At 40.8% G+C, this 23,689-nt stretch overlaps 1 protein-coding gene across 4 annotated transcripts in view; it reads left to right on the top strand.

Annotated features, from left to right (window-relative positions):
• The window catches only part of usp25 (ubiquitin specific peptidase 25), a 114,527-nt gene that overhangs the window by 14,732 nt on the left and 76,106 nt on the right, over positions 1–23,689 (top strand). For all 4 annotated transcript variants that reach the window (XM_088088806.1, XM_088088807.1, XM_088088805.1 and 1 more), the window contains exon 2: positions 13,575–13,652. In XM_088088806.1, coding sequence (XP_087944932.1) covers positions 13,575–13,652 — 78 coding nt within the window. The remainder of the gene's footprint in view (positions 1–13,574; positions 13,653–23,689) is intronic.

Raw genomic sequence — 23,689 nt, 5'->3', positions numbered from 1 at the left:
TTATGATGAGCTGCCTGCAGCAACATGCCAGACAGTGTCAGAAATACATATTTAACGTGAAACTGCTTCATTCTGTGTTTTTACCAGTTTAAATCACTGGGGTCAGTTTGTTTTGGAAAGGAGACCTCTGCAGATAACTCGGCTCACGGTAAAATCTTCCTGAGCATTTGGATCAGAAGAAGGTGAGCACACATCAACTCATCAGAGAAAAAGGAGTTTATTAAGTCAGTTTTATTTATAAAGTCCATCATCACAAATCACAGTTTTCCTCAGAGGGCTTGACAGCATATGACATCCCTCTGTCCTTAGAAGAAACTACCCCCCCAAAATACCCTTTAATGGGGAAAAAAACTGTAGACTTCAAGAAGAGCAACTGAGGAGGGATCCCTCTTCCTTGAGAGACAGTTGTAGCACACAATAGCATTTAGAGTCCCCTGACTGAGATGCTGTGACAGTGACAGAGAAACACTGTATTGTAATGTGAAACCACTTCATTCAGTGTATTTGTTTTTTATCACCTGTACTGGAGGAAGAGACCTCTGTGGATAATTCAGTTCTTGATTAAAAAAAAAAAACCTTGTGAATAGTGAACCTTGAAGGAATTCTGCAGGGGAGGTTTTTTTAGCTGTTTGGTAAGGGCAGTTAACTGCTAGACACCACCAATCCCCCACACACTTCCCCTTTAAGTAGGAATCAGTGATGTTGCTTGGTTAAAATCTGAAAAAACACAGTAAACTCACTATCAGTGTGTCCAACACACTGTTATTTTCCCTGATAATGCTACGTTGTGAACACCAAATTCATGTTAAAATCAAACAGTGTCATCTTGTGACTTTTTGTGAAATGATTTCTCATGTCACAGAAAGAGAGTGGAATTTGTAGTTTTTTAGTTATTTTATTCCCTTGATAATACTACAATGTGGTGATGTGGTTGTGCCACAAATTGATACTATACTGACTACTTTTCACTGGCAGCTGCCTTTTCCTACCGTCTGTGATCGGGATGCAGGATATGAATTTTTCAACTGATACTGATAAGCGATAATTATCTGCCTCCTATGGCCGATAACCAATACGATAATGGATAAATACTTATTTTTGTATTTTAAAAAGTGTACAGCCTGTTGTTAATGGACACTTGAGGGTAAGAAAGGCTAAGATGCAGTGAAAAAATATTTGTAAGCTAATATTCCATAGCCCTGACCTAACCAAGTCTAACTGACACTATTATTGTTAAAACGACAAAAAGATAGAATGGCTTTGACTCTTCCAGACCTGCAAAAATCAGGCTGTGAAAAAGAGGGACATTTTGGGGGGAATTGACAAATGGCCTACCCTTAATGGCCCTGCTACCATATAAGCCTACATTACAGATAAATAGGGCTGGGGCGACGCATTGAAATACGTTCATTCACATAACGTATGTCGACGCGCTGCACCCTTTCACACAGTGGCCTTCATGAGAGTGTGAGCAGCGCCAAGCGTGTTGTTTTTGTTTCAGTGCCCATGTTATCAAGTTAAAGCGTGCACACTGCCCGCCCGAGCAGCACTTGTTAGACGCATCTCAGCTGCGTGTCAGCTGCAACACATCTAGAGAAACGGTGGCTCGCTGTTTTTTTTAACTCGTGACATGTTTGTCAACGGAAAAAGACTGAATATGGTGTTTTGATGATTATATTAACTCCATACCACTTAATACTGCAGTTTAAAAGTCTCTCTCTGTCACAGAGATGAGGAAATACAAAGATGTCTGTTTTACCTCAACTTCCTTGCTTCCCTTTCAAAACAAAAGCTCTGTCACTGTGTCTCTGTGGACAGAATGCCATCAGTTTATTTCGCTGTTGGATTGCTAAATGTAGATGGCACTACTTCCTTTAAGTTTCAGTTTGGTGAGATTTTACTGAGAAAAACAAACAGCTGCATAAATGATTTAAACGATGACGTCAATTTAATAGATCTGACAGTTTCCTGGAACATCTATCTTGGGATAACTCACCTACCGCGATGTTAAACTGTAGATGTGTGCAACATAAGGAGAAATACGTTATACAGCAATCAAAAATGTGCACCGAACAAAAGACAAGATGCTAATTTCAGACAGACAATGAACTCAAACTTACTTAAATTTCACAGCTGAATTGTCCGTTTCAAAAAACGTTTATAAAATGTTAAACAGGAAAAATGTTTTTCATTCCTTTTACTTGAATGGAACAAGCTCTTGCATTAATTTTATTTTTGGAGAAATTTTATATCAGACTGTAAAACACAGATTACCAGTTAAGACTGGGCTATTTTTGTTGGGGAATAAGTTTATACTATACTATCATGATTGAAGAGAATTGAATAAAATATTGAAATATAAATGACAAGTTTTAAAATGTTATTTTCAGTAAATTTGTGAAAAAAAGATAGATTAAGTGATTCATTGAAAAAAATAATCAATAGATTAATTGATATAAAAGTAATCATTAGGCGCAGCCCTATTCAGATATGCTCAGACTGCAGTCCCATGGCTTTGGTATGCTGGCCACTTCTGACTTGGTCATCAAGATAGGTTTCTAAACTTCTTTGACCACTTGACAAGGGATGGTCAATAAAACAATAACAATAATTATCTCAAACTAATTTTCCTCAGTTGTGATATAATTAGTGTTTGAAATGTGCTCTATATGATTAAACCACCCATATAACATTACAGGGGCAGTAATGTAAAATAGTAATTTTTTTAGACATAGTTTAAGAAAAAATGAAATTAAATTTGAGCCCTTTTTGGTGTCAAAGGAGGTTTTTTTCCGTCATTAAACATACATCAACATATTAAGGGGCAAATTAGACAGAGTTACATTACAAGTAAAAAACAGCTAAACAAACAAACAGACAAACAAAAAAGAAGTAAGAGAAAAATCAAAACACACACACACAAAAGGGGGGGTGGGGGGTTGTCAATTTGGGAAATGTTGAGCAAGTATATTTTATTTTGGGTAGGAGAATTAAAATAAAAAATAAATGAAAATTTAAAAAAGGAAAGAAAAACTGTGTTGGGTAGAGCAGAGCGGAATCGGCTCTGAAAGAATCGCAGAAAAGGTGACTAGGTTTTATGGAAAGGGGCAATATTGTCTTTGCTGAGGTTGAGGATTTTAGACAGTTCTCCCATGACCTCCATGTGCTCTGTGTAGTACTTTATATTGAATTAGCTGGATTTTTTAGTTAGATGACATGGTGAAAGTGTTATTTAGGGCTGGGGCGACACATGGACAAATTCGATGTAAACGATTCGTATGCATTGTATTTTGAAACATTTACAGGATGGGGTTGTCAGCTGTGCAGGAACTTGCACAACTTCATAAATGAGAGGAATATGTGCTTATAAATATGACAATACAGCACTCATTTCAGCAGGCAGTGATATGCCTTAAGGCCCAGTTAAGGCTGGACTATTCTGATGCAGAAAGAAGGTACTAGTTATAATTATTTCTGTTAGAGAAAACCTTTAGTATTGTTCAAATTGCACTAATTTTAGTGTACGATGTTTTGTTGGACTGCTAGATTTGAGGTTTGTTACTGTAACAAAAAATAACTGTTTTGTTAAGTGACTTAAATTTTACATTGTTTTATTTATTTTGTTGTTGGATTGCTAAATGTAGATTGCACTCCATTCCTTTTGTAATTATATTTTGGAGAGACTTTATATCAGACTGTAAAACACAGATTACCGGTTAAGACTGGGCTATTTTTTGTTGGGGAATAATGCCCTACAGTGTATGACAAGTTTTAAAATGTTATTTTTGGTAAATTTGTTGTTATAATCAAGTAATTAAAAAAAAAGTTAGATCAATAACAAAAATAATTGATAGATTATTCGAAAAAATAATCAATAGATTAATCGATAAAAAATAATCGTTAGGTACAGCCCTAGTGTTATTGCATATGGTTTGCCAATTGATGTCTGACTGATGCATGTTCAAGTCTGATGTCCATTTTTGTATTGGTATTATTAATTGTGCTAAAAAAAAGGAGTTTGCAATTTTTTTTAGGTTGGAGTGAGTTTAATTTTAATAGTAAGGGAGGTGTGAAGTTGTGGAAGTTAAGGATATCAATTATGGCCTCTTTCAACTGTAGGTACTGGAATTGACAATTGAGTGGTAGTTTGTATATTTGTTTAAGAAGGTCGAAGGTCATGAGAGAGCCCCCACGAAAGAGGTGCCTCAGGCTGGTTACTCCCCTCTTGTTTCCCAGCAGGGAAGTTAGTGGTTTCCTTATTGATTTTAAATATGGGATTATGCCAGAGTGGTTTAAGGTTGGAAGGAGATAGTTTGAGGTTGAGTATATCATTTGCTTTCCCCCATGCAGTGAGGGTAGTGTTTATAGTACTAAATTTGAAGCAGTTGTGGGCGCGAATTGATTTATCGTCATTTGTGATATGTCAAATAGGGAGATCTTTACAAATGGTCTGCTCAATGTCTAGCCAGGCACGACGAGTTGTTTGTCCATTGACGGATACTTTGAAGCTGGTGAGAGAGAAAGTGATGATAAAAGTGTGGTGTGTCAAGTCCGCCTTATTGGCTTTTTTTTAAAAATGTGTTTACTCTGTTTGTGTTGTGGAGCCCAGGCAGGGCCCAAGGGCCACCAACCCCCAGAGCACCCCCACACCGAGGAGGCAGAGCCCCCCCACCCGACACCGGGGTAGTTTAGTAGTTCAACTGCACTTAAAAGAGTGCTAGAGTTTGATGGATTCATTTGTGATGAATACAAGTTTTTGTAAAAATCCCTAAATGTCTTATTTATTTCTTCTGGGACACGGGTTGTTTTCCCAGCAGAGTTCTTTATTGAGGAAATTGTTACGTTTTCTTTATTCTGTTTTAGTTGGTTTGCTAAGAGTCTACTGGATTTGTTGCTGTGTTCAAAGTTCTCCAAGCGTAATGTCTGTAGCTGAAATTGTGTTTTTCTGTCAAGTAATTCATTTAGTTTCAGTTTTAATTTTCTCAATTTACTTAACAAATGTTTATCTTGGGAAGCGGCATGAGCTGTCTCCAAAGCTTTAATTTGCTGTTCTAATTCTATTTCAAGAGCTTTCTCCTTTTTTTTCTTGTATGCGGAATAAGAAATTATTTTACCTCGCATGACTGCTTTTGTCGCCTCCCAGAGAACATAGGAGGAGATGTCAGGCAGGTCATTTGTTTCAGAGAATATTGTCCACTCTTTTTTAAATAATTTAATAAAGTCTGGGTCCTTAAGCAATGATGTATTAAATATCCAATGTCTAGATGGTGGTGTGACTGTTTTCTTAGTGATTGTCAGAGTGACTGGTGCGTGGTCGCTGATGGTGATAGGGTGAATCTGTGTGTCAGAGATGTCCATCATAATTGAGTGACTTGTTAAAAAGTAGTCTAAACGGGAATAAGAGTGGTGGACTGGTGAGAAGAAGGTGTATTCTTTGAGTGTGGGGTGACAACAGCGCCAAGCATCGCAGAGACCACAATCACTCATGTATTGTTTTATTATATCACTTGATTGCCAGTGGCGATAATTACCTGCTCTGCTAAGTCTGTCAAATTCTGGATTGAGTACCAAGTTGAAGTCCCCTCCCACTATAAGTGTTGTGTCTGAGTGTGCCGAAAGTGCAGTGAAAAAGCTGTGAAAGAAGGAGGGGTCATCAACATTTGGACCATATATATTGGCAATGCATAACTCTGTATTATGTGTCGATATATTGATTATTATAAATCTTCCTTCTGGGTCTGTGATAGTGTTATTGCAAGTGAAATTTATTTTTTTACTAATTAAAATAGCTACGCCTCTTTGTTTGGTCTTATAGCTAGCTAAGTATGTGTGAGGAAACTGTGATGAACTAAGTTTATGATGTCCTACTTTGGATGTGTGAGTCTCCTGCAATAGAACAATGTCTGCCTGAAGGTTATTAAGGTGTATTTTGAGTCTTTTTTCATGTGATCCAATTCCACCCACATTCCAAGTGACAAACCGTAACATGTTCATGTCTAAACTAACTTATTGAGTGTAAATTGTAATTTAAATAAGTGGAGGTGTGCGTGTGTATGTGTGTGTGTGTGTGTGTGTGTGTGTGTGTGTGTGTGTGTGCGCGTGTGTGTCTGTGTGTGTGCGTGTGTGCGTGTGTGTGTGTGTGTGTTAGATGTGTGCAGCTGCCTTTCTGAGGAACCTGCATAAACAAGTTGTTGTATATTTGTTTTCTTGTATGTGTGCGTGTGTATGTATGGAAGGAAAACAGTACATTATGAGACGTGCACTGTGATTTTAGTTAATAAAGGCCCAAAAGGAAGTTAGTGGAGGAATTGTTCTGTAACAGTGTTCTGTATTACCTTACTCGGAGACTACCTTTAAGTGCGGGTGAGGACGTGCATTCAGTAGAGCCAAGGAGTGACTTCTGGATCACGGAACAGCTGTCCATTAACGTAGAGTTTGTCCACAGTGATGATAGCCCGGGATCCTCTGTCGATAAATTTCTTTCTGATTGGGAACAGGCATCTGCGGCGCTCCAGGATTTCCTTGGGGAATTGATCGTTCACGCTGAAGTCCGTTCCTCTTAGCTCCCTGCCTCGGCTCTTTACCAGCTCCTTTTGCTTGAAGTGTTCAAACTTTGCAACAATGGGTCTCGGGCGCCGGCCGTCTGGTCTCTCCCCTCCAAGGCGGTGGATCCGATGGAAGGTGATGTTCTTCACAGTGTCCGTTGGGAGTTTCAGTTGTTTCTGGAGAAACTCCTTGATGGACGCTTCGGGATCTTCCTCTGCCCGCTCTGGGATCCCGGAGAAAACCAGGTTTTCTCGCATGCTGCGCACTTGAATGTCGAGGATGGACTCTTTCATCCGTTTGTTATCCTTGGAGAGCTTCGTCATACACTCGGTGAGCGATTTGACTGAGCTCCTCAGGGTCTCGTTTTGAGCCGCTAGCGAGGCCACGTGTTGCTGGCTAAATTCCAGAGACTCACGTAGCGCCTGAAACTCTCTGTGGAGGACTTCCACCAGAGCCAGGCGGGCGTCAAAGCTGCTTAGCTTTCTATCTATCGAGTCTAGGATGTCTCCGTAGTCTCTTTCGGGTGACGAGGTGGCACTTGGAGACTTCTCCGAGTGGCTTCTCTTTGAGGAGGAAGTTGGCGTGACGGTTGCCTTCCTCATGACGAGTCTGTAATAGCACTTGTCGACGTAATCCTGCAGGCTTTCCACGGTCTCTTTGTCCAGGATTTATCAGACAGATTTATTGCAGAACGGGGAGAACGTGTAACAGTAAGTTTAACTGAATTATTGGGCTTGTATAAGCTGGCGTTTGGGGTTGAGCTGAGCTGTTTACATTCAGAAGGGCGCCGCCATGTTGAATCACGCACAAATCTCGCGACGTCTCACGCTAGCATCCCGTTCTCAATAGGGTTGAGGTCAGGGGATGATGGTAGCCACACCACCATTTGCCACACCACCTATTTCTTGCAGCATTGGATGGTGCATTGTCTTGAAATGATTTTACTCCAGAAGGCATGGTTCCTCTTTTCATACCATGGCAGGAAATGGGCAGCTAGGAACCCCACATATTTTGCTGAGGTAATTTTGAAACCTTCCGGCACCTTAAAGGGTTCTGCCAACTCACATCCTATGATTCCAGGCCAAAACATCACTCCATCACCTCCTTGCTGACGGTGCAGCCTTGTTTGGACATGGTGGCCATCCATCCGGACCATCCAGTGTAGCATGGCATTCGTCAGTGAATACAGCTGTTTGAAAATAAGTCTTCATATATTTCTGAGCCCACTTCAATCATTTCTCATTGTGAGCATTGGTTAAGGGAGGCCTAAATACAGCCTTACGCACATCAGCAAGCCTCTGGAGGATCCTGTATTGAGAGGTTCTTTGGACTCCAGAGGCACCAGCAGCTTCAAATACCTGTTTGCTACTCATCAGTGGATTTTTTAAGCTGCTCTCTTAATACAATGCATTTGCCTTACAGATACTTTTCTTACTATGCCTTTATCTGAGCAAACCCAGTGCGATGATCGTGCCTAATTTTACGTGAAATATCCAGTGTTTGTATACCTTTACGCTTTTCATCTGCACAGGTTTCACACAGGTTTCATGCAGTATGGGGAAAAAGAAAGATCTTTCTTTTTCCCCATACTGCATGAAACCTGTGTCTTGCTTAATAATGTGGAACAACCTCCTAGTTTCCCTTTAATTAGGCACACCTGGCAAGCTAATCACCAGATTGATGTCTGTGATGTTAACTGACAAGAGAAGCAGCACAATTGAAACCTGTAATTGAATAACAAAAATCAAATGTTTGTTTAATTGAAATCGTATTTGAATAATTTGGAACACAGTGTAGTTGTGTTATGAGAATATGGTGTGTTTTTGCTAAAGAGAATGGAATGCCGTGTTTTTTGGAGTTATAGGTTGAGTGATAGGTCTGGCCAATCCATCTAGCCTTGAGTTTCCGAGGTTCTGCCTCTGTAAAATGAGTTTCTTGTGTTAGACAGATATCTGATTTTAGCTTGTGTAGATGGTTTAATACTTTGGTCCGTTTTGCAGGTGAGCTGATTCCTCGTATGTTCCAAGAAGTTATGTTCAGTGCCAAAGTAATGATGCTATTGGTGTTGGTAATGAAAAAATCCATCGTATGCATTCTGATATTGTTGCTCTATATAATCTTCAGAGGTTGTAAAAATATGACAACACGGAGGGGGAAGGGGGGCAAACAAGCAAAATAGAAACAAGAGAGAGCAGTGAGAAAACATAAGGGGAGACTAACTCAAACACATAAGGGCATTATGCACAGAAATTAATAACCTGGTGGAGCATCAATCAGAGACAAATGGGAATGAAGGGGAATTCTTTGAGATTTGCGGTATTTGAAAAGACAAGAAAAAAACGAAAAAGTGATCTCTCTCTCAGTTTATCCATATATAGGGCGTATACAAGCATACCTACAAAAAAGAGAAGAAAAAGACAAGAAGAGAGACAGAAAACAAGGGCGATAGTGGAGTAGAGATGTGAAAGCCAAGGTAGGAGGGATTACTAATAATAATGTAAATGATGATGAGAGTGGTGGCTGTGGATGAAAAGGTGAGAAAGCAAAGCCCCTGGTCAGCATGCTTGCAGGCGTCAGGGCCACCAGAGGGCCAGGCCAATACATGGGGAACATAGTACGGGAACACTGTTGCAAAGCCAAGAAGGAGGAGTTGAGGAGTCTCACAGGCTGGGTAAAGAAGCTGCTCCGTAGTCTGGTGGTTCTGCAGCGGATACTTCTGTATCTTTTTCCAGATGGCAGCAGGGTGAAGGGTGTGGCTTTGATGGCTGCTTTTTCAGTATCCTTTGGGCTCTGTGCAGACACCTCACTACATCGAGGTCACTGATGCTCTGTAGATGGGAACCAGTGATGTTCTGGGCAGTTTTAATCACCCGCTGTAGTCTTCCGGTCCTGGGCTGTGCATGAACCATGCCAGTTTGTGATGTTTCCAGTCAGTATGCTTTCAATTGCTCCTCTGTAGAAGTTAACCAGGATCTTGCTGTGGAATATAGCCTTCCTACTTTTCCATAGAAAGAAGAGCCAATTCTGGGCTTTTTTAATCTGGGTGGTGATGTGTGATGACCAAGATAGGTTCTCAGTGATAGTAATTTCAAGGAACCTATAGCTGTTCAGCTGCTCCACCCCAGCTCCACTGATGTAGACAGGGGTGTGTGTCTTTGCCTCCTTCTTTCTAAAAATTAACAATTCAACTCTTTGGTTTTACTGATGTTCAGCAGTAAGTTGTTCCCTGTACACCACTCTGCAAGATTGTTTGATTTCCTCCCGGTATGAACTCTCATCATTGTTTGTAATGTGGCCGATGATGGTGATGTAGAGTTCTTCTGATGTCTGGGAGTGCAGTCATGGGTGTACAGTGTGAACAGGAGGGGGCTGAGCACACAGTCCTGGGGGTCCCCGTTGTTGAGCACTAATGTAGAGGAGGTTTGACTGCCAATCCGAATTCTCTGGGGTTTGCATGTGAGGAAGTCCAGTATCCATTTGCAGAGTGTTGTATTAAAGCCCAGAGTGTTACGTTTTCCAATCAGCTTCATGGGAGAGATTGTGTTGAATGCTGAGCTGAAGTCAACAAACAGCATCCTGATGTAGCTGTTCTTATTCTCCAAGTGAGTGAAGACTGAGTGAAGGACAGTTGATATGGCCTCTGTGGATCTGTTGGTTCTGAAAGCATACTGGTGAGAGTCCAGGCTGGCAGGGAGGTTGTCTTTGATGTGCTGGAGAACCAGTTTCTCAAAGCACTTCATCAGGATGGGGGTAAGAGCCACAGGGCGGTAGTCATTAAGACTAGACACAGCAGACTTTTTAGGTACAGGAATGATGATTGTTGTCTTGAGGCAGGAGGGAACAGTCTCTTGTGAGAGTGAGATGTTTAAAATGTCAGTTATAACATCAACTAGCTGATCAACACAAGTTTTAAGTACATGTCTGTACACTTGTTTATATTAACTCTCGGCAGGAGTTTGCTCACATCTGCTGTGGTCACTGAGAGTGGCTGGTGCTCTGGAGGTGGAGTAGACTTCACAGCTGAGTCCTTATTGATGAGGTCAAAGCGAGCGTAAAATGTGTTCAGCTCGTCGGCAGCCTGGCCTCACATATGATGGGGGCGCTCTTTTGTAGCCTGTGACATTTTGAATTGCCTGCCACATATCTTTAGTGCTGTTGCTGTTGAGGTCTCGCTGAAGTCGTTGTTGGTATCTCCTCTTTGTCTCCTTGACGTCAGCTCTCAGTCGTGCTCTGGCGATGATGTATGCCTCCTTGTCCCCTGACTGAAAGCGCAGACTCTCCTGTTGTGAAAAGCTGCGCATTCTTTTTGCAGACTTTACAGGTGGCTCCTCGTGGATTTGGTCCTTGTGATGACAGGATGGCAAAGGTATACCATGTCCCCACTAAAATTAGCATGGGTTTTTTTAAACATGTATGAACCCACTAAATATAAGTGATTGGCTGTATTATTCACTGCCACTGAACTCATGCTGGAGAGCGAGTCAGCCTATCTCAGCTGACGTGTTGGTGTGTGTGTGTTGTCTTGTTGGTGTGTCTGTGCGATGTCACAGACAGACATGAGAACAGGTAAACAGTAGACAGCAGTATTTATTTATCTCTTTATTTATCTCTTACTCATTAAGTCCCCTTTTCAAACTCTGTGCAGATGGATTTGGATCTGTGTTTAAGCGCTGCTTAGGAGGAGGAAGACGGTAATTAGTGAAGGCGCATCATTGCATCTCACCGGTTAAGGAGCTGAAATTACCTCATTCACGCGGATGTTGTGTTCCCATCAATGCCGATCGCAGCCAGAGGGTTAAAACCCATGTCTACTGCAGAGTCATTTGACTGGCAGTAGTAGGAGGTAGTAGTAGCCTCTGCTGTCGCTGTATTTCTTACACAGTAAACAAAGAATTAACTGAGATCGTAATTTCTACACTGTACCCATTGACTCAATGCTCTGGTTGGCTCAACTTCTTCATCCTCTCATGCGGAAAATTAGAGGCTAAAGTGACTCACTGTTGCCTCTCAGGCCAGGATGTAGAACAGAACGTCCCTGGCTGTTTAGCAGTGGATATCTCTGCAGTACAATACATAGGCATCGTGGACATATTGTCAAAGGTGTCACTGCTTGTGTTATAAACTGAAATTATGTCAAGATCTTACAAAATGCACCTTTAACCCCAACACAGTCTCACAACCCTCCACATTCATAACCACAATTTCTTCATGTAATATTCACATCAATTTGCACATATTTGCTTCTGAGCCAATACAGTTTAAATACTGCACAGCTCGCTTGTTCGCTTCATTTTCAAAACCTAGACACTCTTGATTGTTGGGTTACATGACGCATTGATGGACTCTCCTCGCACATCAGCTAATGTTAAAAACACCTAATTATTAGGGGTGTGATGGTTCTGAAGGCCAGAGCAAAACCTTGACACAAACATCTAGTCTCATGCACCATTCTGTCTTTTGTGTCACAGTCTCCTTGTGTACCGTTACACACCCACTAATTATGCTAATGTAGAAAGGTAGCATGATTTAGTTATAGCTGAGATCCATGACAGTTTTTTCCAGTGTCCGCTGGCGAAACTGGCCACTTGACCCTCTCTGTTTTTTGGGGGGCATTTTATGCCTACATTGAATTAATGTAGCTTTGTTGCTGTAGTTTCGAATCACCTCCGTACAGATCACTCTGCTCTCTGATCCTGGTTACTCCACTTCATGCTTTGATCTACCATCTTTTGTACTACAACTACGAATCCCAGCAGCCCCAAAATTACACACAGGGAGCGTGAGAGCGCCCCCTTGTGCCAGCTGCCGAAAACACACTATGATATATATATATACGTCCATGGCACTCAAGCGTTGGCTTTTGAATGACGTATATATACGTCAATGGCACTCAATGAGTTAATGCAATGTGAGTGAGCAAGTCAATGAGCTTGTCACAGAGGTCGTGAACATGGCTCAGGTGGAGCTCCCCATGACTTCTTTTACTCCTTTTCAGCAATTTGCCACTTGCGAGGTGGATAACTGATCTGTCAATCTGTTCACCGCTGATCCGATAACATGGATGGATGAGAGGAGCAGCTGTTGAGTGAGGGAAAGCAAAGTTTTAGACCCAGCATTATGAACAGTTATGTTTCACTTGCAATGGGACTGACATTCTGCTGCACCCTCTCTGCCCCAAGTGTGCTAAAAATAACCCAACGATGTATATATTCCAATAGCACTCCTAATAAACAGTCCAGCTCCATGTTTTCACATACAGGGGTGTAAGCTGTAAGTGAAACTTGACTGGTGTGCAGAGGAATACAACTGCATGGCATTAATCTTGTTGGTCGTAAAAACATTTATTTGGAAATAGAAGGCTAAAAGACAGGGCCATACACTCCTTTTGAAATCCTTTTACCACTCTTTGTCTGTGTCTTTCGAAATTCATTCACACAGTGATAACGTTGCTAACTCTTAGTAAATCTTAGATACAGGGTGTGAAAAGCACCCACGGACTAGCTAACACTACATACAAGTTAGCACACCACTTAGCGTACATCACACTGCCTGTTAACTTTAACTAAGATGAAGTGACACTTACCTTCCATTGCCGACAATGCAAAGCTGAATCTTCATCATGAATCCAGATTTTGTCCATTTGTACCCTTCCAGGCTAGTGTAGGCTTTCAGAGACTCTCCACAGTTGGATGAAGGGAAATGGATCAGGAAATTGTAGATGTCTGGATACAGCAGGTGTTGAATAGTCTTTTCCAGCTGTTTCAGTGATCGTGAAATACAACCCAGGGACATTATAAGGGTCAATAATGTTTAATCTATCAAGTTTTGCAATATAGTGTTCAATGTCATTGGAATTAAAGAGTGTGAACTCTGAAGGCTTAAAACTGACACTGGCACCAATTATTTTTGTTCACATTTTTCCTGCCAACATACAAAACAAGTCAAGTGACACCCAATGACTTGCACCTTTTCTCCATCGAACTTTGCTCTGAACTGCCTTGTATCCTCTCTTTTTTTGCCTTCAATAGCACCAGCAGACGCTACTAAACCAGCTGAGGGAGGTCACAGGCACCACAGATGTTCAGCTGCTTCAGCAGGCCCTGCAGGTACGTCATCAAACACATGCATTATACCCCTTTCCCACCAAAATTAGCACTTACATGCAGTTTCTTTTAAACTCAAGAAAACACGCTAGATATGTGATGAGCTCCTTTACCATTTAAGAACACTAGAGCTGTGTATGTCTCTGCAGTAGACGAGTTTGCCTTACCGTTGTTCTTTTTTTAATTTTATTTTATTATTATTATTTATTATTAATATTATCATTTATTATTATTATTTATTATTTTATTATTTTATTATTTTATTTCATTTTATATTTTTTTACTGTTGTGTTAAGTTCAGTGTCACAAACACCTGGGGAACCAGGGTTAGTAAAAGGTTAAAAGCAGCTTGCAGGCTACTGAAAATGTTATTGTAGTTGATTTTGATTTGTAGTTGATATGTGTGCAATGCGCCACAAAAGGAGCAAAAATATGTGTCCACCCAGGTGTCACGTTTCTAATAGTGCCCGACTGATATTTGATTTTTGAGACCACTACCATTTTGCAGGGCGAAAATTCACTGGTGACCAGTGTTGTGGCAGATTTACTGAATTTATTAGTTTAAAATAGACTTTCTCCATGAGCACTGATGTGTCCATGCAAAGGTACTCAGGAGGCTGCTCTCTTAATAAAATGACTTCATTGAAGAATATTAATTATATATATATTATTATATAATTATATTATATACTGTCAACCACTTCTTGAAATGAACTAGATCCATGGCTTATCTTTGCTTTGCAACTATTTGCAGACAACTACATCACTATCTTTAAAGAAGTAGTCCCACACCTTACTGCCTGTTCACTGTAGCTTTTCAGTAAACTGAAGGTGGTAGAGGAGAGAACATTTCATTTAAACTATGCATTTTTAAGATGGGCATTTTAAAATGTAGAAATAGCATTTCATTTTAACTGCATATAAAAAAAAGTGATTTGTAACTGTAGCTGTGAAAATGCATGTTGTGGAATAAAAAGTAGTATGATATTTCCCTTTAAGTAAAGTAAAGTAAAGTAGTAGCAGTAGTAATAGTAAAGTATTTGTACAAAAGGACAGCACTTTAGTAAATACACTTAGTTACCTTCAACCACGTTTCTCTACTTAACCATTATGACATTGATGCTACAGCTTTGTTCCTCTGCTGAAACATTATTTTAATGGATTGAACTCAATCAGAAACATGAATGGTCTGAAAACAGGAAGTTGTGGTTTGATGCTGCTGAGTCAAGAGAAGAACAGCTGCAACAGCACTTAAACATGGTTTAGAGTACAGTGACCATGTTCTGCTTTACATGTCAAGGAGGAATTTTCAATGAAAAATAGACTTTAACTTTTTACTCTTGTAAATTCAAAGTCTGAAGTTGTTCAGTTGGACAAATTGGGCAAATCAAACTGCAAGTCCTGAACAAAAGAGTGCAGCGTGAATACATGCTCACACTTTGGCTTTAACTCAGTTAAACGGTAGGTAGAACGTGACTACGTGGCTAGCAAGTTAGCTAATGTAGCAAATCTGTGCTTAAACCATGCGTTAAACGTTTTAATAGAAATACTTGATTCCTCAGTATTTTACCTTAATTTTTTCGCACTCAAATTTAGAACTGCCTCAGACCATGCCTAAGCACAGATTTGAAGGACTGTCTGTTTTAGAAAATGTAAATACATCCTAAACTAAACCAAATGCAGAGCATTTTAAAAACACATCCATTAGAAAAGGCTTTCAAGATGTAAACACAGGTGGTTCCACCTGCTGGGCATTACTGGCTGGCGCACATTAGATGGAGCAATAGTACTGGCTGCAGTGTTATCAGCCAGGAGCCATCCCATATGGGTGTTTTGCTCCTTTAATCCTGTAATATCTTAAGGTGGTGGAGCAGCAGTAGGGTTGTCTCCCTACTGCCCCTTGCAGCCAGCCCTAGGATCCTTGCTTTCCCCACACCTTGTCCTTCCTTACATACATTTTAGCACACAACAGTCAAGAAAGACAAAGAATGGGAAAAAAAGTAATAAAACACAACAAACAGCACAATAAACAAACAGCATGTGACCTGTGGTGTTCATGGCATGTTGTCACCCTTCTGTGGCTCCTTTTAGTAATGAAGCACACATAGACTTAAAGCCTTTAATGGCCTCAGTAAACAGTTGAGATAAATAAACACTTCAAGAGCACTGATAAATTCAAATGAACAGGCCACCAGTATAAGAAATTCAAGAAAAACCAGTATGTGGTTAAGTACAAGAACAGGAACATGATGAATATAACACATTAAGGTTCAAAAGCCTGATGGCAGAAGGAATGAAAGATCTAGAAAAGCAATTTGTTTTCCTGACAGGGGCTTTAAAGCAGTGGCCTGAGGGCATTAACATAAAATCAGACAACAGGATGTGGTCATGCTGAGAAATGATTCATCTGACTTTTTGGACCACCTTTTTTTTGCCATAGAGAACACAAGTCTCTTTGCTGGACTCCGATTATTTTGGAGCAAACCTTAACAATAATTCAAATGCTATTCTTGTCTTTTACAGAAAGACCATCAAACCAGCAAATAAAAGAAAATGATATGATGCTTTCAATCAAGGACAAAATACATAACATTGAGTTACAGAGCTTGAAGGATTTTAATTTCCTCAGTAAATGAATGCTCTGTTGACTGCATTTCACAATACAGTCAGTGTTCACATCAAAATTTAACTGAGAATCAAACACAGTTACCAGATACTTGTATGTGTCGACAATTTCAACATTCTCACCATGAATGAAGCTAGCTTTTTCTTTCGCTAGATTTCCTAAAATCAATGATGAGCACTTTTGTTTTAGACACATTAAGGTCAAGGAATTTTTATCACACCAATTAATAAAACCAGGTAGGGCACTACCATGGTCTGCGTCTGACCCTGGAAGAAGTGACAAAAGTGCTGTGTCTTCAGAGAATTTTACCAGGCAACTACCCTCTGTATGAGACCTGCAGCTGTCTGTGTACAGGATAAAAAGAAGGTGTGAAAGAACACAACCCTGAGGAGAGCCATCACACATAAAACCATTAACTAAACCTGCTGCTTCCTGTCAGTTAAAAAGTTTGAAAGCAACAATAAAAGCTGATCAGGTAAATTAAATAATTAGAAAGCTGGCCAATTAAAATGTGTAGTTGCATCTTATTCAAAGCAGAATAAAAATCAGCAAATAAAAGTCTAATACGTGATTTTGGTTTCTCCAAGTGCTTGTATGCAGTGTTGTGGATGAACAATTTAGCATCCTCTATTCCTTTGCCAGCTTGATAAGCAAACTGTAAAGGGTCCAGTTTATCACACACAAGGGAGACAACCTCGTCTTTTAACATGCGCTCAAAAATTTTCATCACAAGTGAGGTAAGAGCAATAGGTCTGAACTTGTTTAATTCCTTAGGATTCTTTGATTTAGGAAAGGGAATAATTGTTGAGGTCTTCCAAATGGAGGGGAGCTGGCAAAGATCAGCACACATTTGAAACAGTTTGGAGAAAACTCCACTGAGCTGGTCAGCACAGTATTTCAGAGCGCTCACAGACAGCATCAGGGCCGGCCGCCTTCCTCACATTTGTTTTCTCTGGTAAGGCTCTAACCTGTTCCTGAGGAACAACAAGCTCCTCTTTGGGTACAAGAGAATCCCTCAATGTAGTAACATTATTTATAGAATCAGACCTTTCAAAGCGAGAGAAAAAACAGTTAAGTGTGTTTGCCAAGTCAGTATCAACCATGCCATTAATGCTTATGTGCCGCTAAGCCTCACCTGAACACTGGTCAATGCAGGCCATTGATTTTATGCCCTGCCAGGCTGCCCTAATGTTCCTACCAGTGAATTGATTTGCTATTTTATTCTTATATTTAATTTTTTCTTTGGCAATTTAAATCCACACTTCCCTGGAGACAGTCTTTTTCTCGTGGGGATCACTGCTGTAAAAAGTCCTTTTCTTTTTGTTAATAACTGATTTGAGTTCTTTTGTTACCCAGGGTTTATTATTTGGAAAAATAACCACTTTTTTTGTTGGGATAACAGAATTAACACAAATAGAAATATGAGAGGGGACAGGGTCACAAAGTTCATCAATGCCAGCACACACATTATAAAAACAGTCTCAGTTAGTGCACCCAAAGCATGCCTGAAGAGATGATATACTGTCCTCTGACCAGGTTTTAACCTCCTTCTTTACACAGCCAAGAAGTCTGAAGGAGGATTTATACACAGGCATTAAATACACACTGTTTTGGTAGGAGGCACCAAGGGAAGACATGGGCATGGATTTATAAGCACCGCTCACAGACCCATAACACAAATCAAGCGCGGAATTCCTCAGAGTTGTGGCGCAAGTCACATTTTGTTCATAAGCTCCGAGAGTCTTTTTAAAGTGCAGTGGTTAAAATCGCCAAGAATGCACTTGGGAGCATCCGGGCAAATTGAATCAAGTCTGTGTGTGACATTAGCGAATAGCAGCCTGTGCAGCCGTGGATGCGTTAGCTCTTGGGTGAATGTAAACAAGCGTGAAGAAGTTGTTGATACTCACGAGGCAAGTAGAAAGGAGGTGGAGTGACAGGCAACAGTTCAACATCAGGTGTACATGCTTTTTCATGGACAACAACAGTGTTACAGTACCTCTGATTGATGTAAAAACACACTCCTCCTCCCCTGCTCTTTTCTGTGATCTCCGGTGACTGGTCCAGTCGAAATGGGCTACCAAACCCACTTATTTCAAGGTTCCTTGTCCACGTTTCAGTAAACGCAAGCAAACACATTTCCCTCACCTCCTGCTTATATTTGGCCCACACCTCCAGCTTGTCCACCTTGTTCCGTTTGGATTGAACGTTGGATAACAGGACATTGTGCAGAGGGGGAAGCTGCCAGAGGTTGTCCAAGCTGAGGTGCTTCAGTCTCCTCCACACTTCTGCCCTCATGCCTCTTCCCTGGCAGGGAACCCGGGAAGAAGAAGGAGTTTTTTCCGGGCTGTACGACGAGAACAGCTCAGCCGGTATTCCTCATCTCCTTTAGTGGTGAAACGCAGAGAAAGAAGGAGCTTGCGGCTCAGAGTGACATTACTCCTGGTGCCGTCACAATGTCCAGTCACCTCGTGGCACACCACAGCACGTGGAACGCCAGCAGTTGCGTTGCCACGCAAAAACGTGCATAGAAGTGTTCAAATGAGCCCAAAGTCCACATACTGCGTGAATAAAAGTAATATTTAAAAGCAACCTTAAACGCACAACGTTAAAAGCTAATAAAAGAAGTAAAAAAACAGATTAAAAGAAGAGGTTTAGGTAAACTGCTTCGAGTCACACACTGTGAAGCACCCCGGAGTAGGTTGTGGTGATCTCTGGTGGAAATCTCAACTGGTGGTCAAGATCAACTCTCATGTTCTACTCACCTCTGGTTGCCAGAGGACACCATGCTCTTGTGCTGCTAGTCTTACTCATACCCTTGCCTAACAAATTGAATCAGCTGCTGTGCTGTTGCTGGGCTGGCCCTGTTTGCTTCGAGCCTGCGTGCCTCAGGGATCTTGGTGAGCTTGCGTAAGACCCTGTTGGGGTGCCATTTGTACAGGTCCTGTGTCAGGGCTGCCTTGCAGCCAGAAAGTATGTGCTGCAAGCTCAGGTTCTTGGAGTCGCAGAGTTGGCAGGCCTCCTCTGAGCTGTATCGGAGCTGCAGGGAAGGATATTTTGCGTGGCACTGATGAGAAGGCTCAGCCTTGCCTTGGGCATTCTCCACCTGTCTGTCCACTTAACAGCCCTCAATCAATCCCTCAGTCAATCACAGCATGCCTGGTTGTCCATCTCCCTTGCTGCTGTTGGCTTATTGCCTTGATTTTGCAGCTCTCCTTTTCCATCTTCACAACTTTGGAGATCACAAGGTCTTTCCTTTCTTTCTTTGTGGCTCTGGACCACATCTTGGGTGCTCTTCCTCATCCAAGACCAGCCTTGCCTGCCTGCAGCAGTCCAGTGATTCTGTGTTGCTTTGGTCGATTGATGACCTTGTCTACTGTCTGCATTGCATTCCACCTCTGTCCTGTGGAAACTCAGCTCGTACACAAGCTTCACCCTCGCTTGCTCAAAGCTCAAAGTAATGGACTACAGTGGAAGCTTCAGGGTGTTTCAAACAGTGCTGTGTTGGAGAGCCATTGAGGAAGGCTCAGTTATAAATGGATGTAGTTATTAGCTTTTGAATCCATCCTCAGAGCTGTTGTTGAAGTGATGTCACACAACTTTAGTGGCCACATCAGAAGCTTTGGTCAATTTTGCTCAGACCATCTGAGAGCTGGGATGTGACAGAGGCAGCCATGTGCTCGTTGGACAGGTGGGCAGTGTAAAGTTCCAAAGCTTTGCACAGGGTGGTGCACCAAGAGTGGGATTTTCTCACCATCAATTGTAAAGGAATCAGTTATTGTTGTAATTAAAATTTTCCAGTTTTAAAAGCCCACTGGAGTGTCCCAATCCTGGCTCACATTGAAGGATATGAGAATTTCTGTAATGAAATATAACTGTTGCCGTTTCCATTGTTTTTATTTAATCTGCCTGACTGCCTGTCAGTTTAGAATAATTCTGATTCACCAACATACGCATGAAGATTATCATATTTTTTTCAGCTAGCAGTTCTCTTGCTCTCTCCTGTGACGCTCTCCCTCTCTCTCTCTCTCTCTCTCTCTCTCTCTCTCTCTCTCTCTCTCACTCACTCTTTCACTCTCACGCTCACTCAAAAAGATATGTAACACACACATGCCAAACCTATACAGGCCAAATAGTGTTTGAGCAGGCGAAGCATGTTTTATTTGCATCTGCAGGGTTTCAGACTGCCATTTAGTTAAATTTTGCACCACTGTGACTAAGCACCACTGCGACTTGCAGATACTCTTAATATATGAATTGAGGAGCTGTTAGTTGTTTCCAGCAGTGAATAAACATCACACTTTTAATGGTGCCGCAGTAACAGTTCAGTTTAGCTTGTGTTACAAGCTTTTGAGTTTAATGAGTGTGAGCAGGCGAGGCTGTGTATTTTTGTATCTGCGGGGTTTGGGTTAAGGCTAGGGGGTTAGGGGGATTACAAACATTTGTTTTATATCAACTGGAGAGCTGTTAATTCTTTTACAGCTCATAGTGAATAAAACTTGATGCTTGAATTTCAAGTCCACAGCAAAAACATAAACACTTCTGGCCTGAGACAAGCTTGGTGCTTCAAGGTAAAAGCACCAGTGACCTCTTGGATTTGGATTTTGTAATAACAAGACTTAATTTAACTTAATTTTGACAGTACTATGATAAAACAGTTTTTTACTTTATTGTATTGTAAATATTTCAAAATATTGAGATATGTCTTGTGTATCGCGATACAGCCTAAAAATATTTTGAAGCCATATTGCCCAGCCCTATTTTCCAGTATTTATTTAACAAAGTAGAGAGCAACTTAGGCCACAGCACGCCAAGTCCATGTTTTTTGTTGAAATTGACCAACGTCTTAAAATAAATATAACCTCACATTTAGCCTATCACATTTGCACACTGATTTCAAAAAACTTTTACATTCATTCCAAACTTTTTTTTTTCTATCTGTGAAAACAAAAACATCGGTTGTTTGACCCGTTGGCAGTTAAGAAAATGTGGTGTAAACACATTTCATAACTCAGATGGCATCTCTCAGCAGGTCAGCTAGTGATATTCAGGTAGATGATAATGAGGTAGAGGAGGATGTGGGCAGCACACAAAGAGAGAGAGACTCGCTGTGTTCTTTCAACATGCCCTTCTTCACTTCCCCTCAGCACTTGCCCTCAGGGGAATCCCCTTCGCCATCTGATGGGCCGTTCCAATAGTCTGAAAAACTGAAGTGAACCTGGTGAGATTGACCGTCAGAGGGCTGAGGGAGCGAGTGAACATCGATGGTCACTTCAGAAGTCTATATCACCCACAATGCATTACAGCTATGCACGTGATGCAAAAAATACATCCATGATTAGGGGGCATTAATAGGTAAACATCTGACTGCACCACAGAGGAAGGAGAGGATAAATAAACCGGAAAATAAACACAAACCTAAATACCTAAATACATTCACCATCTGATACTTTTCATTTGCACTTCTAATACATCTCATAGGTCTGTGTAGGTCTTCTAATATATCATAAGTCTGTGTAGGTCAACTTACACATATAAAAATCCACTCATCTATTAGCAGATAGTTGCGTATTGAAAGCTGTCATATAATCAGTTGCAGTTAGGCTAATATTTATGTATATTTGTTCTGTTTAGCTTGTTTGATTTCTGTATTCACAATATTATCTGTAAATGCATGGGAAAATGCTGTATCGCAAGATATATAAAATATATAAATATATATAAAAATATATAATATGTATAAATATAAAAATAATTATCATAACCATAATATAGATCACACTCAAAAATTATATAATCAGAAACTGATGCAGCTGATTACCGATTGACTATCTGTGTATTGCAAAAAGTCTGCAGATATTGATATTGCATATATATATATATATATGTATATATGATGACGATTAAGAAAAAAAGCAGTATAGTGCTAATCCTGCAACTGGTGGTCAATCCATGATAGTCACGCTGAGAGTGAACGTGGGCAGGTGTGTTTCATTTCAGTCCCCTGCCAGCTTTCCCTCGGCTTTAAGAGTGGCCTCCGTGTGACGTCAGCTGTTACGTAATACCAAGGGCTAAGGGCAAGTGAGGGAAGTGGAAAAACTTTTGGAACGCAGCCACAGTGTGGAGACAGAGAGGGAGGACAGCTCAGCTCCTTCTTTGTGAAATGCAGACAGGGAGAGAGTGGAGAGTGCAGAGAAGTAAGGGAGCAAAAGCGTCTCTCCATTTTGTCTCATATATCACTTTTGCAATGAATATAACAATAAAATGCATCAGGCTCAGTATGCAAGGTTTCTGTGCGTAATGTTTTTTTTGTTTTTTCTTCAGATGGATTTAAATAAGTGCATACAGAAAAACAGAATTAGTGTGCAAAGGTCTCTTTTGTAAAGAAATGGCTTGACTCTGCAGCACCATCTGCTCAGTCTGCTACTTAGAGCTCTGATTCTCTGCCTGAACCCCATTGGGCTGACCCGATCGCCTGGATTCAGGCTGGTCCAGGTTGTGAAGGGCTGCAGTTTCTCACTATTCGTCAGGCTTGAATGGTGTACGGTTCTCGCTGATTTAACATTTTTTAAATTATTTTTAAATGAAACTGTCGTGAACTGTCTGGTGCTTAAATGGCACTCTGGCAGGAGTTTTAATAGACTAAATCAGGAGGGGAAGACAGAGACAGAGAGAAAGAGAGGGAAAGTGACCAAACAGCAGAGTATGTGGAGAACTGGGGGAGAGACAGAGTGTGCAGTAGGAGAGATGTATTGAGAGGGGTAATCATCATTTGTGCACTGTATTGCCATGAATCGCTGTGCTTACTAGACACACAGGGGACGCAGCCTGCTTTGCTGAACCTGTCATGCATGAGGTGACTAACAGAAGAAGTGTTGGGAGGAAACATGCCAATCCTTAGCTTGTACTACAAATTTTAATATTTAAAAAATATTTGTTTTATAATATATGTATAATATATGTATAATGTAATATAATATGGGCCTATGTTTACAGCACTTAAACATAGGGCTTGGACAGAAACTGTTGGGGGTCATAGCGTCGGGCAAGGTTTTTTGGGCCTGATCAGAGCTCTACTTCTACTTGCTGCTGAGTGTGTTGAGAGCATTGTAAGCAATAGAGTTAGAGCTTGCTCTGCTGGTCAGTTTATGTAACAACACCATTTGTACATCACACCATTTGTACATCACCCTAAGTTGTTTTCTGCATTAGTTGTTTTGTACAAGAAGTTTTCATATCCGGTCATATCAAAACAAGACTAGGTTAAAACGTAGTATTTGGCTGGACCGTGTTCCAAAATTTTTTCCTTTCAAGGTACAAGGTAGATTTGTCATTTCTTCTTAAACGTGGTTTAAAAAGAAATAAAATTGAAGTTGACCCGAAATCCTATTTCATTTTTGTGGCGTCAGAGGAGGAG

This window comes from Plectropomus leopardus, chromosome 15 (genome assembly GCF_026936395.1).
Source record: "Plectropomus leopardus strain MGB_pleo_1.0 chromosome 15, ASM2693639v1, whole genome shotgun sequence".
Classification (NCBI taxonomy): Eukaryota; Metazoa; Chordata; class Actinopteri; order Perciformes; family Serranidae; genus Plectropomus; species Plectropomus leopardus.
The sequence above is the reverse complement of the archived record's forward strand: the minus strand, read 5'-3'. Positions and strand labels throughout refer to the sequence as shown.